Genomic DNA, 23,297 nt, shown 5'->3' on the forward strand with positions numbered 1-23,297 from the left:
GCCAAAAAGTCGAGTTTTTGGGGAGGTACCAAAATTGAGGGGGTGGTCCGATTTGGACGAAATTTGGGATTCTTGCATGTTTTGATAGTATCAACAGCCCTACCAAATTTGAGCAGGATCGGAGAGGGTAATTTTCAAATGCTGTTCCGCTTCAGCTGGAATGACCCATAGATAAGGTTAAGCTTTTAAATGATAAGCAATAGCTTAGTAAATATCCATTAAGAAATGATAAAAAAATAAAAGAAACAAATTTTTTCAACAAATAACCCAGATTCTCACATCGTTTCATCTCCAAACGAAGACGAACGTAAGCACAGCACATGAGAAATTAAATTAATTTCCTACATGTGTCTCAGAAAAGTTTCTTTCTCGTATATCTATACATTTTTTCATTCTTAGGTTTCATCGATGCTGCTATGAAAATACGTACTATAGCACTCACGTTCGTAGAAATGTTGCTTTCATCTAGTCTCGTACAGTTCAATAATAAGCCAATACGGCAGCTAGACTGTTGTGACGAATTGCCACAACATGGTCAACCAGGGCAGCTGTGATTATGATCTCGTCCATTGACAAAAGGGGGTGGTAGACAATGAATGTTTTCTGTTTGTATCAAAATCTTATACATTTTCCCAAGTCTTCTTTTATTCTCTTTGTATTATAATTTTATGATTGACAAGGTTTATTTAAAAGTGTTGATACTTTTAGGAACCTTCTAATAATAATCATTCTATGCTCCATAGATCCTCAGAACAAGTTTCACGTGTCATTCTCAGAAACAAAACCAAACAGGGTTGTTTGTGTGTGGCCACAAAGTTCACCCTGCCCTGTTCTTCCATCGATATTCGTTCCCCTCAAAACAAAGACGTTGCAACGGCGACCAAAAAACGACAACCGAGACGTCCCTCGATGACAACAGTTGCCAATGGATTGGATATGTCGTAAACATCACAACTGAATGAAACATTTTGTGAACAATCAATCAATAGTTCGATGAAGCGATGACGAGTTAAGGAGGAGAATGGGGGTTGTTGGGCGGTGGGAGGGATTTTCTCAGTGGAAACATGCTGCAGAAAGTTGGGAAAGTTTGTGTATGTTTCTAGAGAGTGAAGGTGGCAGGGTTTTTTATAGACAAATAAATAAACAAGAATTGTTTAATATTATATTTTAAGAATTTTTAAGCATTTAGTAATCCCAATTTCTTTTCGGATTTGTTATACTAACTTTATTAGACTGTTTCAAAAACAAATAAACAGAAATAAAAAATCAATCTTAACAACAATATAACCTCATGCTGCCCCCACCATTAATTTCACTTACACGCCAATGTCACTTACCAGTTTGCGAAATATCGCCAATGAAGGGCTGGGCCAAGCCGAATTGGGACCGAGAGCGATCCTGGTCACCAAACGCACTTCCCGTTTGCTGGCCACACTGCTGCTGTGCAAAGAACAAACTAAACTTTCCTAATAAACATCCATTTGTGAATTTTCTGTGGCAAAGTTGGGCGACAGTTGCTCGAAACTTTCGAGATGTTTTTGAGAAGGGGTCTTGTAATCGAGTCGGGTTTTTTTTTTCAAGGATTTTTCTCATTTTTTCGCACAAATTCAACACAATGAAAATCGGGTCAATCACAAAGGTTTTTACTCATTCAGGTAACGATAACAAAACAAAACATTTACAAAACTTAATCATTCGCGAGCGCCCGCTCTATTTTCTCCTCCAATCTCATCGGCGTCTTGAAGTTCTTCCCGGCGCGAGGATTCCTCCTCAGAACAATCGGCGACTTTTTCGGCGGACTCCGGTAAGCCGCCGCCAGCAGTTCCATTTTGCGCTTTTGCAAACTAACCGGCTGGGCGACTGGCGAGGGCGAGTAGTTGTTCGGTGTCCGCGCGTTACAGCTGCCTAGCAGAGTTCGTGCCGGAGTGCCACCGGCACTGGAGTTGCGAAGGGGCGTGTTGAAACTGCTCGATCGGGGAAGTTTTTTGTCTTTCGCGGACGTGATTTTTTCGGTGCATTCTTGGTAGAACTGCTCGAGGTCGATGCTTTCGAGGGTCGCTTTCAGCGTTCGAAGTTCTTCCTTGAAGTGGTCCGCCTTTGGGTGCTCGCTGAAGGTGGTGTATTCGGTCGCGTATGAACTGGGAATCGTGCTTTGCTGGCTGAATGATCGCCATTGTAAATTTGAGACGCAAAGAAGCGATCGTTCTTTGACAACATCTTCATAGGCGTACTCTTTGATTCCGGACCAGAAGTGAACGCCGAGCAGGTTCATGTTTGCGTCGGCAAGGTAAGCAATCTGGAACTTTTTCGTGTCCGAATTGCCCACGTAAACCACCACCCCAACCGTGTCAAACTCGTTGTACAGCGGATGAAAGCTACTCCGATCAATATCCACAATCTTCGTCAGCCTTCGAAAATGTCCCTCGGGAAGATCAAAACGCATCCGGTCTAACACTCGATAGTTGGTACTCTTACCCGCTTTCAGCTGAATCTCGCCGTTTTTGCTCCCATTCGCAGTCAAATTCACCACCTCCAAAACCCTTCGCTCCTGCACAACCTCACCCAAGTCTTCCGGTGGACCCCAAATCGACATCAGCAAGGTTTTCTCCGGCTTCCGTGCGTCAACCACGCGAACCTTTAGCAGAGGAGTGACCAAGCGACTGCCTGATTCGGACGCACTCCCGTCGATGGCCCTTTTGTTACCGGTGCCACCACCACTTGCCATAAGGGCTTTGACGCGCCGGTTGACCTCCTGGGCGGTTTCCTCCTGCATGCGGCGCTGCAGGTCCACTATCGCGTCACGTTGCGTCGCCGAGATGTCGTACTGTAAGCAGAAAGAGTGGGGATTTGACTGACGCTCTCCAGTATTAAATAAAACAACTAACCTCAATGTACGACAAATCCAGCCCGGCCTCAACCATCTCCAGCAATTCGGCCGTCGTGGTCGACCTCGTCACCGTCATCCGTCCATTCCTCCGCACCGCCGCCCGTTCACTCTCGAGCTCTTTCTGCACCTGACTGCACAGCTTCTGAAAGTTGTCAAAACGGTTCGCATCACTCGCGACATTGCGCCTCCTTTCGACCCGTCCCGACCGCAGCACCGAAGAACCCTGCGACTTGTCCACGTACATTAGCGGATAGACGCGCACCACGACCAGCTGCAGCCGCACCACGAGGCCACCCCGATCGGCGATGTGATTGCACGACACCAGGAAGCTTGTGGGCACCTGGTACAGCCCCAGCTTGGCCAACCAGTGTGCCCTCCGGGTTGAGTTGGCGTGAATTCGTAACCGAACGTCGATCGGAACGTCCAACGGAGCGCAACCCTCGTTCAGGTTCAACAGCTCGGCACCTTGAATCATCAGCTTGGTCCCCACCACAATCCGTCCCGCGAGCACGGCCTCCGTCAGCGGATAATCCAGCACCGTCCTAATCGGATACCATCCGTCGCACAGTTCAACCTCCGCCTCGAACGGGTTCTGTCCACGGAATACCCGCGACACAAACAGAACCATCCGCTTCCCGGGCACGTCGTCCTTTTCCAGCATCTTTCGAATCACCGATCGTTTGGCACAGTCGATTTCCACGTGGTACCGGAACAGCAACTGATCGAGCACATTCACCGGACTTGTGACGTCGCAAAAGAGCTTCGGCAGCCGCCGTTCCATGGAAGCAAGCTTGAGCAGGATCCACTTCCAGGCGTTACCGATCCAACCGGACGGGACGAGGGTGGGGTCGATTCCGGGAGCGGCAAGGAAGGCGGAAGTGAATTCCGGAAGACCGACGTGGCTGTTGTCGTCCAGGATGACATGAATCGGGGCGTCCGGATCGCCGAGGGGGATTCCGGTGGTGTTTTCCAGAGCAAATTGTTTGCTGAAAAGTGGGAAAAAGATATGTATTTTTTTAGAGTAACTGAAATCGGGTGATAAATAGTTCAAGTTTTTTTTAAATTTATATGGAAATTTGGTTACGAGAGGTGTATAAATCATATGTTTGCGTTGGGTAATATAAGAATGCTCCCTTAAGGATCAAGAGCACGGGAGTTGTTAATGCTGAACTTAATTAGAAAAGGTAACGAAACTGCAGGCTCTTTTTCCCAACCCTACTGAGGAACTCGGTCAAAGTGACCGTTTGACCAAATTTGGTTGATTTTAGACAACAAGGCTGCGTAAGCGTCACGTGGGTTGGTAGGTATGGAAGGTAAAGGCACAGAGTTAACACTGCCTCTTAAATTTTTTGGTTAAACTTTGTGGTACATCGCACGCTTGATACCGGACATTCACCATCCGGTCTGAGTAGGGTTCAACTTTCTGTCCTTAGTTTCTACTTATCGTATTTCTCCTCCTAACAGTCAAATTACGTCCACTACTCACGGGTGTGGTTTTTTTAATGTGCCACAACCCCGCACGCCTTCTGAACGGCAGGTTTAGAACAAATTCACGGTTTGGAAAGTGTGAGGTGTGCTGTCCATACGATGCAGTTGGCAGTCAACGCAGACCTAGATCAAGAGGATTATGCTAGTATTAATGCTAAATCTGTGAGTTTTGACAATGATTCGAAAAGTTTGCACGTTCACAGATAACACAGTTCAACAAAAAATCAAATCCGTACGTCCGTACCGGTAGCGTGGTCGTCCTCTTTGAAAAAGTCTTATGCTTGTTTTGATGTTTTACTTCAAGCCATTAAGTACAACCAGCACATGTGGAACAACTGCGGAGATCTTAAAGCGATTTGCCTGCTAATGGGTATGCAGACGGGGTTCACGAAACATGGTTGATCGCGATCGAGCTAAACACTACAAAAAGAAGATTTGGCCACGGAGAAAAGGTTTGATACCTGGTCGCAAAAACGTGATCCAAACTCCTCTAGTTGATCCTCTCAGGGTGTTGCTTCCACCCCTGCATATCAAACTTGGATTGATGAAAAATTTGGTTAAAGCGCTGGATCGAGCTGGACCGGGATTTACGTATTTGAAGGAGAAGTTCCCAATGCTTTCTGCGGCGAAGGTAAAGGAATGAGTTTTCATCGGGCCGCAAATTAAACTGCTGATGAAGGACGAGACGTTTCCGAGCCAGCTGAACGCCAAGGAGCTGAAGGCGTGAAGCTGTTTCAAGCAGGTCTGCGAAAACTTTTTAGGGAACCATAAAGCAAACAGCTATGCTGAGTTGGTGAAAAACTGCTCACTTCTTACAAGGAGCTGGGCGTCAACATGTCCCTCAAGATCCACTTTCTTGATTCCTGCGTGAGGATAAAGAGACAGTTTACAGTCAGGGTGGCCACCAGATTTCGATTTTCAATTTCCCGGTTTTTTCCCGGTTTTCTCCCGAGATCAGAAGGAATTTTCCGGAATGTTTTTAAATCAAATTACAATGTTTTAGGCTAACGTTAGTATCAACATACTTTTTGAACGCATACATTTGGTTCAAAGTTTGAATTCCTCAAGAAAGCTTTCAAATATTATGAGTACAAAGCAAGTAGGGGAGAGTGGGGAGACTTGATCCCCGGGGACACTTGATCCCAAGCCTGTATCTCGTCAACATGTGGGTAAAACAATTAGCTTTGTTATAGAAAGTTGTGCGAAATTGACTAAAACTCATTGTAGAAAACAAAGAAAAAAATTTAAAAAAAATTTTAGATTGAGTTACACACATTTTTCTGAAAAGTGCTGCAAAAAACTTCCAAGAGATCTTTTTTCTTTGCTTTGATAAGTATAGAAAACACTCAAAAATTATTCAAAAAAATATTTTTTATACATGAATTGTTTGATAAACATATCAACTTCAAAACCCTTACGCATTTGACGTTAAATTTATCGTCATACTATTTTTACAATCAATTGTTTAAAAAAGTGCGTTTAGGGAGACTTGATCCCTGCATTTTTACAGTCACTGGAATCAGCCTCAAGATTAAATAATTGGGCTGGGTTTTCGTACATAGTTTCCTTTAGTATAGTTGTACATAACTTACTGCAGTTTGAACCATTTTTCAAAAGCTTTGTAAACAAAGTTACCAGCTTTTTTAAACATGCTCAATTTTGGACTAAAAAAGAAAAATTTAAGTTTTTAAATATTTTGCATGCTAAACTTGTTATATTTTGAACACAAACGTACAGGTTTAATGTGAAATTGCTGTAACAAATAGAAAATTAAAAGTTTGGATGAATAAGAAACATTGTCCTTAAGATTTCTTCAAAATGTTGTAAGGGGGATCAAATTACCCCAACATTTTGAAAATGCCGGTTTAAAATATTTTTTTAAAACGCTTGGCATGATTCGAAGAGTTAATCTGGTGAAATACCCTTATCAGCCAAACATAGTTGAATGTTTAAGCTTTCAATTCATGCAAAAAGTTCATAATTTTGTGAGAAATTGACAGAGTTATGTGCGATACAAAAAAAGGGGATCAAGTCTCCCCACTCTCCCCTAAGTTGTAAACGTAGCCGTTTTTATCTGTTTCCATTCGAAACCTCTGATTTCAGTATTGATTGGGATTTTTCATCATCATGCTTTACAGATTTTACAAACTCAAAATAAAAATAAATAAATCTTTTTAGATTTTTAAAATAACATTAAAATATTACTAGAAAGCAGGAAATGTCATTTACAATTTATTAATTTTGCAGAAAAGATTTGCAAAAATACATTGTTATCAAAAAAAAAAAAAAAAAACGAAGTTGACTTTATAGCTGTCGGCCACCATTGCTAGTACCAACCACTAGTGTCTTCCTTTTTTAATCTACAAGGACTTCGCCGCCCTGGGCTCCTAAGTGTATGAAAGTATGGCACGGAGCGACGGCGCCGAATACCCATATTTACACAAAGAATTTTAGAGCGCCCGCCGTGGGATTCGAACCGGCGACCTCTGGATTGAGAGTCCAGTGCGCGGTCCGATTGATCCACACGGGCGGGACAATTTATGTAAATGCTCGTAAATTTTCTTTGAAAAAATGTTTTGTGTATTCAAGAAGAACGATTCTTCGAAGAATTATCAATTAATGAATGTGAGTACCGCCCGTGTGGATCAATCGGACCGCGCACTGGACTCACAATCCAGAGGTCGCCGGTTCGAATCCCGCGGCGGGCGCTCTAAAATTCTTTGTGTAAATATGGGTATTCGGCGCCGTCGCTCCGTGCCATACTTTCATACACTTAGGAGCCCAGGGCGGCGAAGTCCTTGTAGATAAAAAGGAAGACACTAGTGGTTGGTACTAGCAATGGTGGCCGACAGCTATAAAGTCAACTTCGTTTTTTTTTTTTTCGAATGTGAGTACTTTCTTTTTAACCAAAAAAGTATTTTTGCACCATTAGTCCTGTTCGGTGTTCACCGAAGAAACCCCACCGTGCGCACACCCGTGCGCCCACCGTGTCAACTGACAGTTGACAGCAGAACAGAAACGTCAAACGTCACCAGTAAAAGCGCGCGCGATCAGCGCGCTCGTCAGAACACGTCCGATCGTCGGAGAGTAAACACGTTTTCGCAGAAGTGTTAAGTTTAGTGTTGTGAGAGTCAGGAGGAAGAGTGAGAAGGAGAAATAAACAAAGAAAACCAAGTTCCCGGTGTTTTTCCTCTTCCTGCGGTCCCGCTGCCACAACCCAAAATACAGTCCACTGAAACATATCGGCCAGCCCCGAACATGGTCCGTACCGAACCGGATTTGTGAGCCGTTCCCGTTCAAGTCCCCGGAAACCTCCGGAACATTCCAGTCCAAGCGCTCCTGATCAACGTTCCCTCACGCTACCTCTGCAGCCAACCGGATCTGAACGTAAGTCCAGCCGCGCACTTGCGTCGTCGGAATCCGGATTCCGGAAGTATCCGCCCCAGGAGCTTCCACCAAGTGGTTCAACCGAACTGCTTTTGTGGCTGTTGAAGGCAGGTGAGTGGATGCCCGAGCAAGTGTTCTCCTCTTCCCCACCATTTGCGTGTGCGGTCGAGTTTTCTTGAGAAACACCACGTACGAATGTGTGTGCGTGTGCGTGTGTGTTTGTGAGGGTTGTCACACGTCAAAGTGACAACAACAGTGCGTCGTCGTCCAACCGGAAGACGAACAAGCAGCAGAACCTTCCCAACCGGGAACAGGTTGCCATCGTGGGCTTTCCCGAACCAGCGGAAAGTGGCCATGGATCTATCCACAACCGAGAATCCTGAGGATGCGATCCGGCAGCTCCAGGAGGTAGAACAGAAGGTCGATTTCGTAGAAAATACGTTTCTGTGTCTACCGGAGCCGGTGTTGGCGCATCTTACAGTGCTTGAGGGCTTCCTAAGGGCAGCAAGAAGGGAACATAACAAGCGAAGACTACAGTTCGTATCACTTGTTCCGGAAGCCATCGAGCAAGTGGAGGAGGAAATGGACAAGTTTTGGATGCGCTACAAGGAAGTAAACTTCACCCTGGCAATGAAGTTAGCTGCTGCAAAGCGATCTTCAGCTTCACCACCCGGCGAGGCAGACCAGATTGCCGCCGAAGCTTGGCTAACGCAGCAGTTTAAGGCTTGGGAGTCCCTCCAAGCGGACATCCCGGAGCATACCATCGAGTCCCAGCAGGCCAGGTCGCAAACCTTGGAATCCCAAGAGGTAGCCGCCCAAGACTGCCCTCTACCGACCGGCTCGAACCAACCGAGCTCGTGCAACTCCCAGCCAAGAGAGAAACCCATCAAGAACGCGCGTGTGGACTCCACGTCCGACGCTCTTATCGTGGCCAACCACGGGCCACAAGAACCAGCCGAGGCGGTTGCTCCGGAGGACCATCCAGCGTCTACCGGAAGCCCGAAAGATGTCACCGCCAGCATGAAGCATAACGAGCTGCTGCCAGTAGTGGTCTCGTGCCAAGTCCCGTGCCTTTTTCACCCAGACGGTGGATCGAAGGACGAATCCGATCCAAATCCAGCACATGAACCCGAACCCGAGACTGCAACCAGACCAGGTCGTGTCCAACCGGACAGCCTCCCTCAAGTGATGACCACCACGGAGTATGAACCGCTGCTGCCATCTGTGGCGAAGGCCCCAGACAAGCGTGGCCAACGTCGTTCTTGTCGTTTCCACCCGGATGTCGGCACCCTCCAGATCCAGTCCAAGATAAAGGCAATCCAAGTGACCTCCGAGAACGCACGCGACATCAATGCCATTCCTGAAGTAAGAGGTAAGCGAACCCTCGCTCCTGACAAACCCTGCGTCGTTCGCAGGTCCCAGCAAGGTGAACCGTTCATCGAGAGCCGGCGCGAAGCATGGAAGCTGACCGTTCCGCCGGACAAGACCTCAAGAGCCAAGCAAACCGTTTCGAGTGACCAACCTGGTCGCTCACAACCGTCCCTCGATAGCCGGCGCAAAGGCGGGCATCCGTCCGTTCCGCCGGACAAGATCGTCAAAGTCGTTGAGTTACCTCAACCGGGGGGAGTATGTTCGGTGTTCACCGAAGAAACCCCACCGTGCGCACACCCGTGCGCCCACCGTGTCAACTGACAGTTGACAGCAGAACAGAAACGTCAAACGTCACCAGTAAAAGCGCGCGCGATCAGCGCGCTCGTCAGAACACGTCCGATCGTCGGAGAGCAAACACGTTTTCGCAGAAGTGTTAAGTTTAGTGTTGTGAGAGTCAGGAGGAAGAGTGAGAAGGAGAAATAAACAAAGAAAACCAAGTTCCCGGTGTTTTTCCTCTTCCTGCGGTCCCGCTGCCACAACCCAAAATACAGTCCACTGAAACATATCGGCCAGCCCCGAACAAGTCCAAACAAAAATGTTTAAATACACTTTGGCAGCAGTGCAGGAAAAGTGCCATACAAATGTAAAAAAAACATTTTTTTATCGATTTAGTATCTTCGGTAAGTAATGTATTGATGGGATAAGATTTCGAAAATAATTTTAATTCATAGAAAAGATTAATTCAACTTTCTAAAAAACCCAAAACACAAAACGGTAAAAAATCGTAAAAATGGCCGTGCTGCGATTTTTCTACAACACATAATTTTCAACATGAACTCAATTTTTGTGTTGATGTAGTAACCACCTAAAAGTAATTGCCTTTATTAATAGTGACTTTTTTGTAGTAGAATTCTAAAAATATAGTTTTTTTAATATCTGAAAATTTTACATAAATTTCAAACGACATTGAAAACTTTGCAAAAAAGATATTTTTTCCAATGTTTTATTAAAGTACATACTAAATACTTCCGACATTTAAAATCATACATAAGTACTCGAAAATTAATCATTGCAATTTGTCCTTAAAATAATGTTTGGCTGAGAATCTAAAATATTATCAAATAAAATTATATTTACAAACAGCAAACTTATGATATTATTTTTAAATTGAAATATATTTGAATTGCACTAATGGAATTGAAGACTTATTGAAATAACACCGACCAACACAATTTCTGCGCAGACTCAACTCGATAGGAAGCACAAAGTTTGGGGTCCCCAGAGTCACGTGCATTTTGAATTTTTCAAAAAAAAGTTTGTCTGGGCCGAATGGTTTTTCTCCAAAGTTTGTATGGAGAATTAGTGCGGTTCGGTTCTCCTACATATTGCATACCATTTTTGGGTTGTGGGAGCTTAGGTGTACCAAGAGATTTGGATTGCCTCACCGTTTCAAGCCTTTGGACACCTTGTTTCTAGTGAGAATCTCGCAATAGAGAACGCCAAAGCCATGCTGTAGAGCAAACAATTTGCTTTATTAAAAAAAACAAATTCGCCAAATTAAAATATCATAGGATACAACAGAAAAAAACATCCATAGCCAAGAAGCATGAGTCTTTTACACAAATTCACACATAGTTTTCGCAAATTCTTCATTTAGAATAAGAGGAATAATATTCTCATTGAGAAAAGCACTTATTGAATACATTTAAGAGGCTTTCGTCAAATTTTAACTAAACTCAAAATATTTTCCCGGTTTGTCTGTCAAATTCCCGAGTTTTTCCCGGTTTTCTCCCGGTGGATAAAAATCCCGGTTTTTCCCGGTTTTCCCGTTTTTTTCCCGAGGTGGCCACCCTGACTTGAATGAGAACCAACTGAAAATGCCAGTTTTAAATGGCTATAAATATGCGTAAAAACAATCAAATTTTGAAAACCAGGGGTGTTTCAGAAAGAGAAAAACGTGAACTTTAAAAGGTCCTATGAACAAAATTTTCACTTTTTGCTTTGTGGGTGTTTTGAATACCCCTGACGCAAGGCGTTTCTAAAAACACCTAAAAAGCAAAAATTTAAAATTTTGTTTATAGGACCTTTTCAAAAAAAAAAACTCTAGAAATGCACTCACATAGCAACAGGTTTTTTGCGAGTGTTTTCCTGTTTTCCGTTTCGATTTTTCAACCAACATTATTTCCATCAATTGAGATAAATGTATTAGTCAGAGCTGTAAAGATCCCCCAAAACTCTGTACTGCACTTACAAAAACTATTGTTAACCGACAACTAAAGAAATAAACAGAATTGAACTGAATAAAATGTACTCACCCATAAAACGCCTCCACCTCAAACTTAAACTCGGCCACATTGTCCACGCTCAACATCCTTATCCGTTCCGCGCCACCCCTGCTGCTGCCACCATCACCCGCACCACCAACCACTCTCTCCCCTCCCACAAACGCCCTCAAACTGATCCGCCCACTCTGCTGCTTCTTCCGCCTGACAAACTCGTACAACCTCGGCCTCCGCTCCTGTTCCGGCTTGGTCCTCCCATCGCCACACTCGCGCTGCCTCTCCCTCGCCAGCCGCCTCGCATCCAACACCTGCTGGGCCACCTTCACCGCTCCCCCAACCAACGTCCCGTCGGAACTCAGCTTCGCAACCACCTCGCCAAAGCTGTCGTCCCACTGGGCACTTCCGGGCCGTTGCTGCTCTTCGCACTCCTCGAAGCGACTGGCCAGCCGGACCTGCCTCAGCGGGGGACGCGTGCGGCGATCTTTTGGAGGTTCTTGCTCCTCCTCCTCGCAGAACAGCTCGTGAAAGTGGCGGTCGTCCAGGTCGTTGAAGAAGTCGGCCATTTCGACGTCGTTGGCGGGTTGTTCCGGCCGTCGTGACGCCGCCGTCAGGTTTGGGGTGCTGGTCGAGAAGCTGGCCAAAGGAGGTCGGTTTGGTTTTGGACGTTTTAGCGGCGTTTCCGGATCGAGTTCGTCGTCTGGAAGGCGTTTTGAGGTTGAGTCTTCTGGGGCGGGTTCGCGAGCGTTCTGGACTGGTGGGACGAATGCTTTTCGCCGTGATCCGCTCTCCTTTTGGTGCTCCACCTGATGGAGAATCTTTTGGGCTCTCGTCAGAGCGGAATTTTCTCCAACTTTCGACGATGACGCACTTTCGGCTTCGAGTTCAAACTGCTGCTGCCTCATTTGAGCTTTTGCAAAAGCTTCTTTCGAAATGGCAATTCCACCACCTTTCGCCGTTTTGAATCCGAATGAAACCGGTTGATCTGCGCATGTGCCCTCATCATCGAGCTCGAACTGTTGCTGTCTCTGCTGAGCTTTCGCGAGAGCTTCTTTCGAAATCGAAATGCCACCACCTTTGGCGGTTTTGAATCCAAACGATGTCGGTTCTTCACAATTACCACATTCGACCTCTCGTTCAACCTGCTGGAGTCTCGTTGCAGCTTTCTCGAGAGCTTCCTTCGAAACTGCAATTCCACCACCTTTGGCAGTTTTAAACCCAAATGACATGGGTTCCTCCCGTTGACCACCTTCGACCTCGCGTTCAACCTCCTGAAGTCTCGCTTCAGCCTTAACAAGCTCCTCCTCCGAAATCTTAATCGTTCCACCGCGTGCCGTTTGAAATCCCCCTGCAGCAGCAGTTGGTGGCATCGAAACGGGTTTGTCAACCTCGAGCGCAAGCACCTTCTGCCAGGATTCATCCCGTGCGAGCTTGGCGTCCTCCTCGCGCCAAATCGAGCGGGCTTTGGCGAGAGACGCTGCCGACACGCGAATGCCGCTGCCGCCGGCGGTTTGGAAGCCACCACCGAAGGTGGGTGGTGGTGGAGGAACGTTGGCGAAAGAGGGGCCGGACTCTGGGTCGGAAAGTAGATATTGATTTGGCTCGATTAATGGGTGAAGAATGCGGGGACTGTAAAAAAGGAAAAACATGTTTTTAGTTTACAGTCATGCCCCGGTCAACAGAGCTTATGGGATTTGGGCTATATGGAAGACATTGGCTATAATCCTATGAAAAATCATCCAAACTTCAAAAAATTATAGTGTTTTAGAATCGGGATGATGTCAGCTATCCATTGCAACTATAATTAAGAGCAGTTCTCTCAGATTTCGGTCATTCGATTTTTTTGTATTTTTTAATCCGACTGAAACTTTTTTGGTGCCTTCGGTATGTCCAAAGAAGCCATTTTGCATCATTAGTTTGTCCATATAATTTTCCATACAAATTTGGCAGCTGTCCATACAAAAATGATGTATGAAAATTCGAAAATCTTTTGAAGGAATTTTTTGATCGATTTGGTGTCTTCGGCAAAGTTGTAAGTATGGATATGGACTACACTGAAAAAAAAAATGATACACGGTAAAAAAATTGGTAATTTTATATTTAACTTTTTGTCTCTAAAACTTGATTTGCAAAAAACTCTTTTTTTATTTTTTTTATTTTTTGTATATGTTTTAGAGGACATAAAATGCCAACTTTTTAGAAATTTCCAGGTTGTGCAAAAAATCTTTGACCGAGTTATAAATTTTTTAATCAATACTGAATTTAAAAAAAATTAAATATTGGTCGCAAAAGAATTTAAACTTCATTTTTCGATGTAAAATCAAAATTGCAATTAAAAAGTACTTACGTGAAATTTTTATAAAGTGCACCGTTTTCAAGTTAAAGCCATTTTTAGGTAACTTTTTTTAAATAGTCGCAGTTTTTCATTTTTTTAAATCAGTGCACATGTTTGCCCACTTTTAAAAAAAATATTTTTGAAAAGCTGAGAAAATTCTCTATATTTTGCACTTTGTTGATACGACCTTTAGTTGCTGAGATCTTGCCATGCAAGTGTTCAAAAACAGGAAAATTGATGTTTTCTAAGTCTCACCCAAAAAACCCACCACTTCTAATGTCGATATCTCAGCAACTAATGGTCCGATTTACAATGTTAAAACATGAAACATTCGTGAAATTTTCCGATCTTTTCGAAAACAATATTTTGAAAAAAATTAATTCAAGACTAACATTTCAAAAGGGCCAAACATTCAATATTAAGCCCTTTTAAAATGTTTGTCTTGATTTAAAAAATTTTAAAATATTTTTTTCGAAGAGATCGAAAAATTTCACGAATGTTTCAAATTTTAACATTGTAAATCGGACACAAAACTTAGACGTTAGAAAATGGTGGGTTGTTTGGGTGAGACTTAGAAAACATCAATTTTCCTGATTTTGAATTTACATTTCCTGATTTTGAATTTGATTTTACATCGAAAAATAAAGTTGAAAAATTTTTGCGACCGATATTTCGACTTTTTGAAAAAATCAGCATTGATTAAAAAAATCATAACTCTGTCAAAGATTTTTTGCTCAACCTGGCAATTTCTGAAAAGTTGGCATTTTATGTCCCTTAAAACATGTCAAAAAAAAAATAAAAAAAATAAACTAGTGTTTTGCAAATCGAGTTTTAGTAAAAAAAGTTAAATGAAAAATCACCAAAATTTTTTTTACCGTTTATAATTTTTTTCAGTGTAGTCCTAATCCATACCTACAACTTTGCCGAAGACACCAAATCGGTCAAAAAATTCCTTCAAAAGTTACAGATTTTTAAATTTTCATGCATCATTTTTGTATGGACAGCTGTCAAATTTGTAAGAAAAATTATATCGACAAACTAATGATCCACAATGAAAATACAAAAATTAAAATTCTAAAAAAATTACCGATTTCGTATTTTTATAATTGCTCTTAAAAATAAAAAAAAATCATAAAAATTAAATTTTTCCTGTATTTTTAAAGTGCATTTTTTCCCAAGAATCAAGCCATAATTAATTATAACACAATTTTTTGAAAATACTCAATTGTTTCACGAAACTACGTATTTCCAAAAATGTACTCAAAATTTCAGTTTTTTTGCAATATGGGTATCAAATGATCGGGATTTTTTCATACTATTCGAATGTTATAACACAAATTGTAGAAAATACTCAAATTTTTCACAAAACTACGTATTTTCGAAAAAGTACCCCAAATTTAAGTTTTATGCAATATGATCGGATTTTTTCATAAAGTTCAAAAATATTTAAAAAAAATTTGAAAATACAAAAAAAATCTTAAAACTACGTAATTTCGAAACAAAATCTTAAAAATTACAGTTATTTCCAAATATGGGTCAGATGATCGGGATTATTTTGTATATTCCAGAAGTAGTAAAACAAATGTATGAAAATACTATTTTTTTTTTTCACAAAGCCACGTATTTTCTAAAAATACTGAAGATTTCAGTTTTGAACTCAACTGACTAAAACTTAGAGTATTTTTACTTCAGGAGGTTACCATATTGTAAAAAAATTAATTTTGCATATTTAAAAAAAACGTAGTTTTGTGTAAATTTTGAGTATTAAAAAAAATGTTTTGGAAATGTATGAATTGCTAAATTGCTAAAAAATTTAAATTTTGAGTATTTTTTTTAAAACACGTAGTTTTGTGAAAATTTTGAGTAATTTAAAAAAATTGTTGTTATTATTTTCGAAATTTATGAAAAAATCCTGATCATTTGGTACCCATATTACAAAAAACTGAAATTTGGAGTACTTTTTCGAAAATAACTAGTTTCGTGGAAAAAATTAGTATTTTCAAAAAATTGTGTTATAATTTTTGATATATATGAAAAAATCCCTATGACTTGATACCCAATATTATGAAAAGTGTGTGACGTGAGACCATAGGGGAAATAATACACATATGATATTACAGAGTGGCTACTCAAAACCCATTTTCAAATTCTCTACTTTTAATCGACTTATTCAGAACCTTAAATAATAGCAGGGCGACCAACTCGGGAAAAAACCGGAAAAAATCGAGAGTTTGAAAATATTATTGATGAAAAGTTTATTGAAAACCCCGACGAATTTCTCTTCATTAAACTAAATATGTGTTTTTCGTGAAAAGAATTCTATTCTAATTATTCTAAATTTATATTTAAGGAAAATGTTAGTTGACATTGTGAACTAGTTTTTCTATTTTTTGTAAGTAAATAAATGCAAGTTCTGTCGAATTTGGTTATAAATAGTTTGAATTCGAAAATATGATTTTTGAAGTCTTTTACCTTTTTTTAACTCAATGAATAGAACAAATAACCGAATAAATTAAAAATTATTTTTTTATAATTATTTATAGCAAAGGACAAATTGCAAAAAACATTATTTATTCATTTATACATACTAATAGAAATACTGTAAAACTAACTTTTTGTATTTTTTTTTCTTAATTTTTATAATGATATTGATTTAATCACTGCAAAAATATCATCGAATGCTGCTCACTAACTGGGCTGAATGAAAAATGGGTTAACTGTGTACATAGGACCTTTTGAAAAAGTTAGCAAGCATTAAAAGCTTGTGTTTGGATGTTAAGATTTTATTTGATAGCTTTAGTCTAGTCCATTCGTTCTCAAAAGATTTAAAATAGTGAAAAGAACTTCCAAATATTTAGTTTGATACATACCTTTTCACAAAACCGTTTTCGTCGCCGACATCGACTTTCTCGTCCACTTTTTTATCTACGATTTCCCCCGGAACCACCTCCTTCTGCGTGACCGGTAATTGCACTAAAAACTCCTCGTCATCGTCCAGCATCCGATGCAATGCCTCGTCCGGTTCCGCTTTGACCACAACTTCATCAACTATTTCTTGCTCTTCTTCGGAACTTGAATCGCAAGACGACTTCGATTCCGACGAATCAGTCTCCGTCTCACTTCTGAACAACCATTCGATGTTCATCGTTCGCGGTGATCCGCCAGGGGAGAGTGAAATCGGCGGTGACGACGGCATCGGTGCCACCGTATGAAACGATGCCTCCCGGGAAGTGCTTTTCGACTTGTCTGGAACATCAACGGATTGCGAGAAAAACTGCGACAGCTGGTTGATGTTCGCCTTGATGAGCAGACTCGCGTTAAAGCTTTCCTTTTCCGGACTCGGTTCCAGCGGAATCAAACGATCCGGGTCGATCTGGGTGGCGGCCAATTCCTCATCCGAGGACAGCTCGTTCCGGTCCGAGGTTTTGCTTTCCATACTAAGCCGTCGAACGACGGCGGGTGGATGCGTTTGGGGACTGGCTGCGATTGGTGGTGACTTTCGCCTTCTGGAGAAGGTTCGGCGAATACTGGCGCGGTTGACCTGCTGCGGGGGACTTTCGATGTGATTTTGGATTTGCACCAGCCGGCGACGCAGCGGGGTGGACATGATTCGCGAGTAGTCAACGGCAAAGTCCGCGTCCGAGTCGGACTCGAAGTCGAGCACGATTGATGCGCTGAGGTCTGCTGGGTGTGTGGAAAAGTCGGGTGCTAAAAGAATACATTTTTGTAAAGCTTTAAATTAAATTATTCAACAAATCTTACCAATTGAAACATCTCTCGTGAAAGAAGACTGCCTCACATCTTCGTGTCGTTTCGATCGTCGATCCTTCTTAACCTTCGACCTTCGATTGGAAAGCTTCCGCTCCACCGGTTCCTTCTTCACCTCGACTATCTCCTTCTTCGGAGGACTACTCCACTCCTTTAGCTCCTGCTGCTCGGGACAGCTTCCCAGCCCTGCCAGCATGTCGGCGCCCTCCAAAATGTCCAGCATTTGCGTGTCCAAATCGAACTGAGTGTAGCTGTAATTCGCCTTCACCTTGGAAGTACTTGGTTGCACCGGTTCCAGTTTAACCTGCACGGGCCCTTTCTCCTCCTCGAAATCCGGAACTCCATCCACCTCAATCACTTCATCTATCTTGACAAACTTATTCCGCACATTCCTCAGAAACTCCTGCGACGGCTGCACCACCGATTCCCTCTCCAATCGATTGGCCTTCTCCAGCACCGCAGCCTGAGCCAACGGATCCGCGTCGCTCAACTCAATCCGCTCGGTGTTCACATCGAAATAAATCAAATTACTGCCCACCGCAACGGGACAACTCTCCTCCGAAACCCTCCGCGCCGGACTGGCCACCGATCGCTCGCTGGACTCGTTCCAAATCCGCGAGTGTCGCTTCCGAACCATGGACCGGTAGCCGGACCTTCTGGTCCGCTGCTGGTTCGGGCTGTGCTCGATGGATTCTTCCATGGTGGACACGGGACCGAGCACCTGTTGCGCAGCTGGGTCATGGAAGAAACACAAATCACCACCGAAAACAGCTGAAAATCGCGGAGGAAATCGATAAACTGAAACGCGGAAAGTTTAAATCGCGGGGTTTGTTTTGGTTTTCGGATGTTTTGACAGCGCGCTTCATTACAGAACTCTGCAGTCTGCAAAAGAAGGGTGATGCTGAACTCGGCTGCATGCATGTGTGATAGATTGGTTGTACAGAGTTTTGCTAGCGAGCGCAAATCTGCAGAGAAACGTACACGCAGAACTAAAATATCCAAGAAAATAACAGTTATTATTGATAAAACCAGTCTATCGAAGATAACGGGCAATAACTTTTTTTTTTATCTTTCTAAAATTGACTTAAGAGGCAGTATTTGTAAATATTGCTCGGTTTTGTTCTAGAGGTCGTATCGAGGTGCTCCGATTTGGATGAAACTTTCAGCGTTTGTTTATCTATAAATGAGATGAACTCATGCCAAATATGAGCCCTTTACGACAAAGGGAAGTGGGGTAAAACGGGCTTTGAAGTTTGAGGTCGAAAAAACATAAAAAATCTTAAAATTGCTCGCATTTCCATAAAACTTCATCAATTCCAACTCTCTTAGATGCATTCGAAAGGTCTTTTAAAGCACTTCAAAATGAGCCATAGAGATCCAGGATTGGTTTGACTTTTTCTCTTAGCTTTTGCAAATTACTGTCAAAAATGGATTTTTGTAAAACCTTAATATCTTTTTCCAACAGCCTCCAACACCCATACTCCTATAGGTCAAACGATAGGTAATTTTATGGACTAAAAGCCTATCGTATTAACTTTTTGGCTAATCGCAGTTTTTCTCATAGTTTTTCAATTTTTCTATAACAAACAATTTACAACGTAAGTTTTTGCCCTGTAGGCCAAGAAGACGGCACTTTTTGGTCTCAATTTTGTCATATTAGGAATCCTCGGACAATTTCACGTAAGTTATAAGTATTGGAGATGTAATTTTGATTTAAAAAAATAATTAAATAAAACATTTTTGAAAAAAGAAATAGATTTTATTTACCCTATGATCAATACGTCAAATGCTGTATCAAGTAGGCGAAAACCTGTTTTACCCCTAATCCAAAAAATTGTTAAAAAATATTTTAATTCATTCTAAATGGCAATTTTTCTAATCAAATTTACAACTCCAATACTTATAACTTACATGAAATAGTCCGAGGATTCCGAATATGACAAAATTGAGACCAAAAAATGCCGCTATGGCGGCCTACAGGGGAAAAACTAACGTTGTAAAATGTTTGTTATAGAAAAATCAAAAAACTATGAGAAAAACTGCAATTAGCCAAAAAGTTAATACCATAGGCTTTTAGTCCAAAAAATTACCTATCGTTTGACCTATAGGAGTATGGGTGTTGGAGGCTGTTGGAAAAAGATATTAAGGTTTTAAAAAAATCCATTTTTGACAGTGATTTGCAAAAGCTAAGAGAAAAAGTCAAACCAATCCTGGATGTCTATGGCTCATTTTGAAGTGCTTCAAAAGACATTTTGAATGCATCTAAGAGAGTTGGAATTGATGAAGTTTTATGGAAATGCGAACAATTTTAAGATTTTTTATGTTTTTTCGACCTCAAACTTCAAAGCCCGTTTTACCCCACTTCCCTTTGTCGTAGAGGGCTCATATTTGGCATGAGTTCATCTCATGCATAGACAAACAAACGCTGAAAGTTTCATCCAAATCGGAGCACCTCGATACGACCTGTTACACATTGGTGAAAAACTCGTTCTTAATCATCAATTTCATGTTATATTGTCAATGTTTTTACTAAGAATATATGTAAAAAATATATAGAAAATATATGACCTATGCCGTTTTTGAAAAAATATTATTTTCGCAAAAAAAACAGTTTTTTGTATAAAATACGCAAATTTTCATGATTAGCTGTATGGGTATCAGGCGAAGCGAAATTGGGTACTAAAGCCCTATGTAAATTTTTATCTACAACGGTAAAAAACAGGACACAATTTTGTATGCTTTTTTCCCTTTTATTAGAGTTTTTTGTGAAATACTACAATTTTCACAAAAAACAGTTTTTTTTAAATACTTAAATTATTACGATTTCAATTCAATTTCAATTCGGTTTTATTGGTGAATAATCAAGATACAATCAGTTCTTTTTCAATTCATAACAGAGTTTTGGAGTTCCTTTCAGCTGTGTGTTGCATCATAATCCATTTTGGAACAATTATTTCTATAACTATGGCACTAACAAGAGCAAGAAAAATTAAAAAAAAAACTTGCTAAAATTGCAAAGGAAAGGGGAAAGAAAGAGAAAAAGCTTATAACTAAATCACAGTATTTTATCCTTTGTAGATGTGCTTGATCATCAACTCACCAAGGGCTAGAAATTGCTCCGCCTTAATACGGCATGTCCGAAACCTCGACATCATCTCCCCCGCGAGAGCAAAGAACTCTGGCAGGGTGATCTTCCCTGGTGACTTCTTGCTGGGCCGCATCGCCGCTACCGGCAGCAACCACGCTGGAAAACGATCGCCCCCAGTCAGGGGGGAATGCTGAGTTGTCCGCGGGAACCGTACGCTGCCCAGCAGCCGGCACGGTTACGCTCGTACTTCGCTGAGGAGGGTGGGACGCTGCTGCTTTCTTCTTCCTCTTTTCCTGCTCCTCGAGGTAATTTTTTCGTGCACTTCATCCACGGTAGTTGCTGGTATGGTTTCCTCCACAGTTGGCGCACTTGATGCGCGCCTTGGTTTGCTCTGCCTTGTCCCCCAGATCCGCCTAGCACGGCAGTGCACACGCCTCAGAGAGGTGTGTTTCACCGCACTTCACACAGCGGGGCGGGAGGTTGCAGTTCCGCGAGCCGTGGCCGAATTTCTGGCAACGGTGGCATTGTGCTGCGTCCGACGGGTTCTTTGAGTAGAACCGCCAGTTTACCCAAAACCCGTCCAACGCCTTAGTTCGTCGCAGGTCTTGAATCTTGACGGTGCCGCGGTCGAAGTACAACAGGTACAGTGTGTGTGTACCTGTGACTGTTGTCTTCCGCGAGAGGACTTTTATGTCACGCGGCGTTATTCCAGCACCCGAGAGGTCCTTCTTGAGGTCGGAGATCGGGCGGTCTTGGTACCCCTGCAAGACGACCTTAGCGGCTGTCTTCTGCACGGGGTCGAATGTGTAGAATTTGAAGTTTTTACTCTTCAATTTCTCCACAACCAGGTCGAAGTTCTTGTTGTCAAATGTGTAGACTTGCACTGACGACTTACCGATTTTCAGACAATATCCGAGGCCTTCCAGCAACTCGTCAATATCGTCCACCAACGTGTCCAAAACAAAAATTGGAGGTGGTCTACGTTCCTTTGGAGAATTGTTCGTTTTTGGCGTCGGCACTTTTTTCCGTGCACGACGATCGTCGTCGTCGTCGGTAGTGCTGCTACCGTCGGTGTTGTTGTTGTTGCTTTCTTCGTCGTCACTCAGCATCTGGAACTCGTTCCTGATGGGAATGTTGGCGGATGTTGACGTGTTGGTCGTGGCACCGGAAGTACCTGAACGGGTTCGCACTGGTGATCTCGGAACATATCCGGGATGAAGATACTTTTTGTCGATGCCTTCTGCGCTCACGCTCCCCTGCGCGATGGCGGTCGACACGGCGTTGGTTTGTTTACCTTTTTGCACACGGCCGGTAGACGAACTTCGCGGGTTTTTCGAGGCCGCACTCGAACTGCCACGGCCACGGCCGGCCGTGGCATGCTGCAGGAGCAAACTCGTGGGTAATCACGGTAATTCACGGCGAAAAATCGAAAAAACGATGGAGCACTGAGCACTTGACTGCTGCTTGCTCTCGTGCTTACACGGAGGTGATGAATGTCGTAACTCTGGCTACATTTTGCCACACGCGGGAGCGAACCTTCGATTCGTTTTATGGTCCCACCACCCACCACATAAAACTCAACCGCTCGCTTCAGGATTAAACGCGAGACTGAAGAACTCTTCTGAATCCCGAAACCCGAAGGCCAGTCCCGACACAATCGGTCCACAAGCGAACAAACACACTCGTAACTCTCTCAATTTCCCTCAACCACGCCGCGCGAGTTCATCCCGAAGTTCATCAGCTGCACTCTCACGCCACATCCGCGTCTACGTTCGTTTTCGCTCTCTCTCTTTCCACAATTGCGGCACTAACATTTCGAATGGTCACAGGCAATATCTCTGCAACATTTTGTGCTCATTCACGCATTCTTCAAATTCTGCCCTATCTGCGACAATGAATTTTTACGATTTGCAAATTTTGATAACTGCCGATCCCAAGCGCAGGAAATTTGTAGCGGGTGTAGGGACACTTCGCACTTCCGCCCTGTAGGGATTATGGGTTGCAGGATTGAATATGTAATAAATTATTAAATGAGTATTTATTATAACATTGATATAAATCATAAATAATAGTTAAGAGCGCAACAAAAAGTGCGCACCTTCATGAATATTGCCTTGTTAGCTGATTGCGGATGGAGTGCGAGAGCGCGCTAGCGAGCTGCGAGAGAGAACAACAAGCGAGAAAACAACGAGATGCGCGCGGCTGGCGAAAGAGAGAATGAAGATTGTCAAATCAGTTTTGTGGTTAATTTCTGTGGAATAAGACGTGTTGTTTGTTAATTGCAAAATATCTGTGTTTTTATTATAAAAGAAAGTCCCCGATCACGACACCCGGGAATTCCCGAAATTCAAGCGGAAGTATACATTTTCCTTACTTTTTGGTCCTAATTTTTTTTTAATTTGAAAAAATATTAATGAGAGAACCTAACTTAATTTTATTCATTTTAATCTATGATAGGATTTTATTCTGTTTTTATATTTTTTTTTCCAACTGGTAAGGTTTGTCTCAAGATTATTATTTTGTAAAACATGTACTGGGGTAGGCCACACAAGGTCCATGCACTATTGTTGGAAAAAATGTTTTTCAATAGTATTTGAAAACTAGTGGCGTTGAAAATTGTATTTAGCATATTGGGGTGACTTTGTACAAAATATTTGTTGTTAAAATCAGATTTAATGTGTTCAAATTTTACAC

The 23,297-nt window shown here is 42.4% G+C and overlaps 1 protein-coding gene across 1 annotated transcript; it reads right to left on the reverse strand.

Moving 5' to 3' along the window:
• Window positions 1-1,622: 1,622 nt before the first annotated feature.
• Window positions 1,623-18,345, reverse strand: LOC120417634 (uncharacterized). The gene is made up of 5 exons (XM_052710214.1): window positions 17,510-18,345; window positions 16,618-17,479; window positions 11,449-13,041; window positions 2,886-3,873; window positions 1,623-2,824 (listed from the first exon to the last, which is right to left on the reverse strand). Exons 1-5 carry the CDS (start codon window positions 18,213-18,215, stop codon window positions 1,688-1,690), a joined length of 5,286 nt encoding a protein of 1,761 aa, XP_052566174.1. The 5' UTR covers window positions 18,216-18,345; the 3' UTR covers window positions 1,623-1,687.
• Window positions 18,346-23,297: the final 4,952 nt, after the last annotated feature.

Source organism: Culex pipiens, chromosome 3, assembly GCF_016801865.2.
Source record: "Culex pipiens pallens isolate TS chromosome 3, TS_CPP_V2, whole genome shotgun sequence".
NCBI lineage: Eukaryota > Metazoa > Arthropoda > Insecta > Diptera > Culicidae > Culex > Culex pipiens.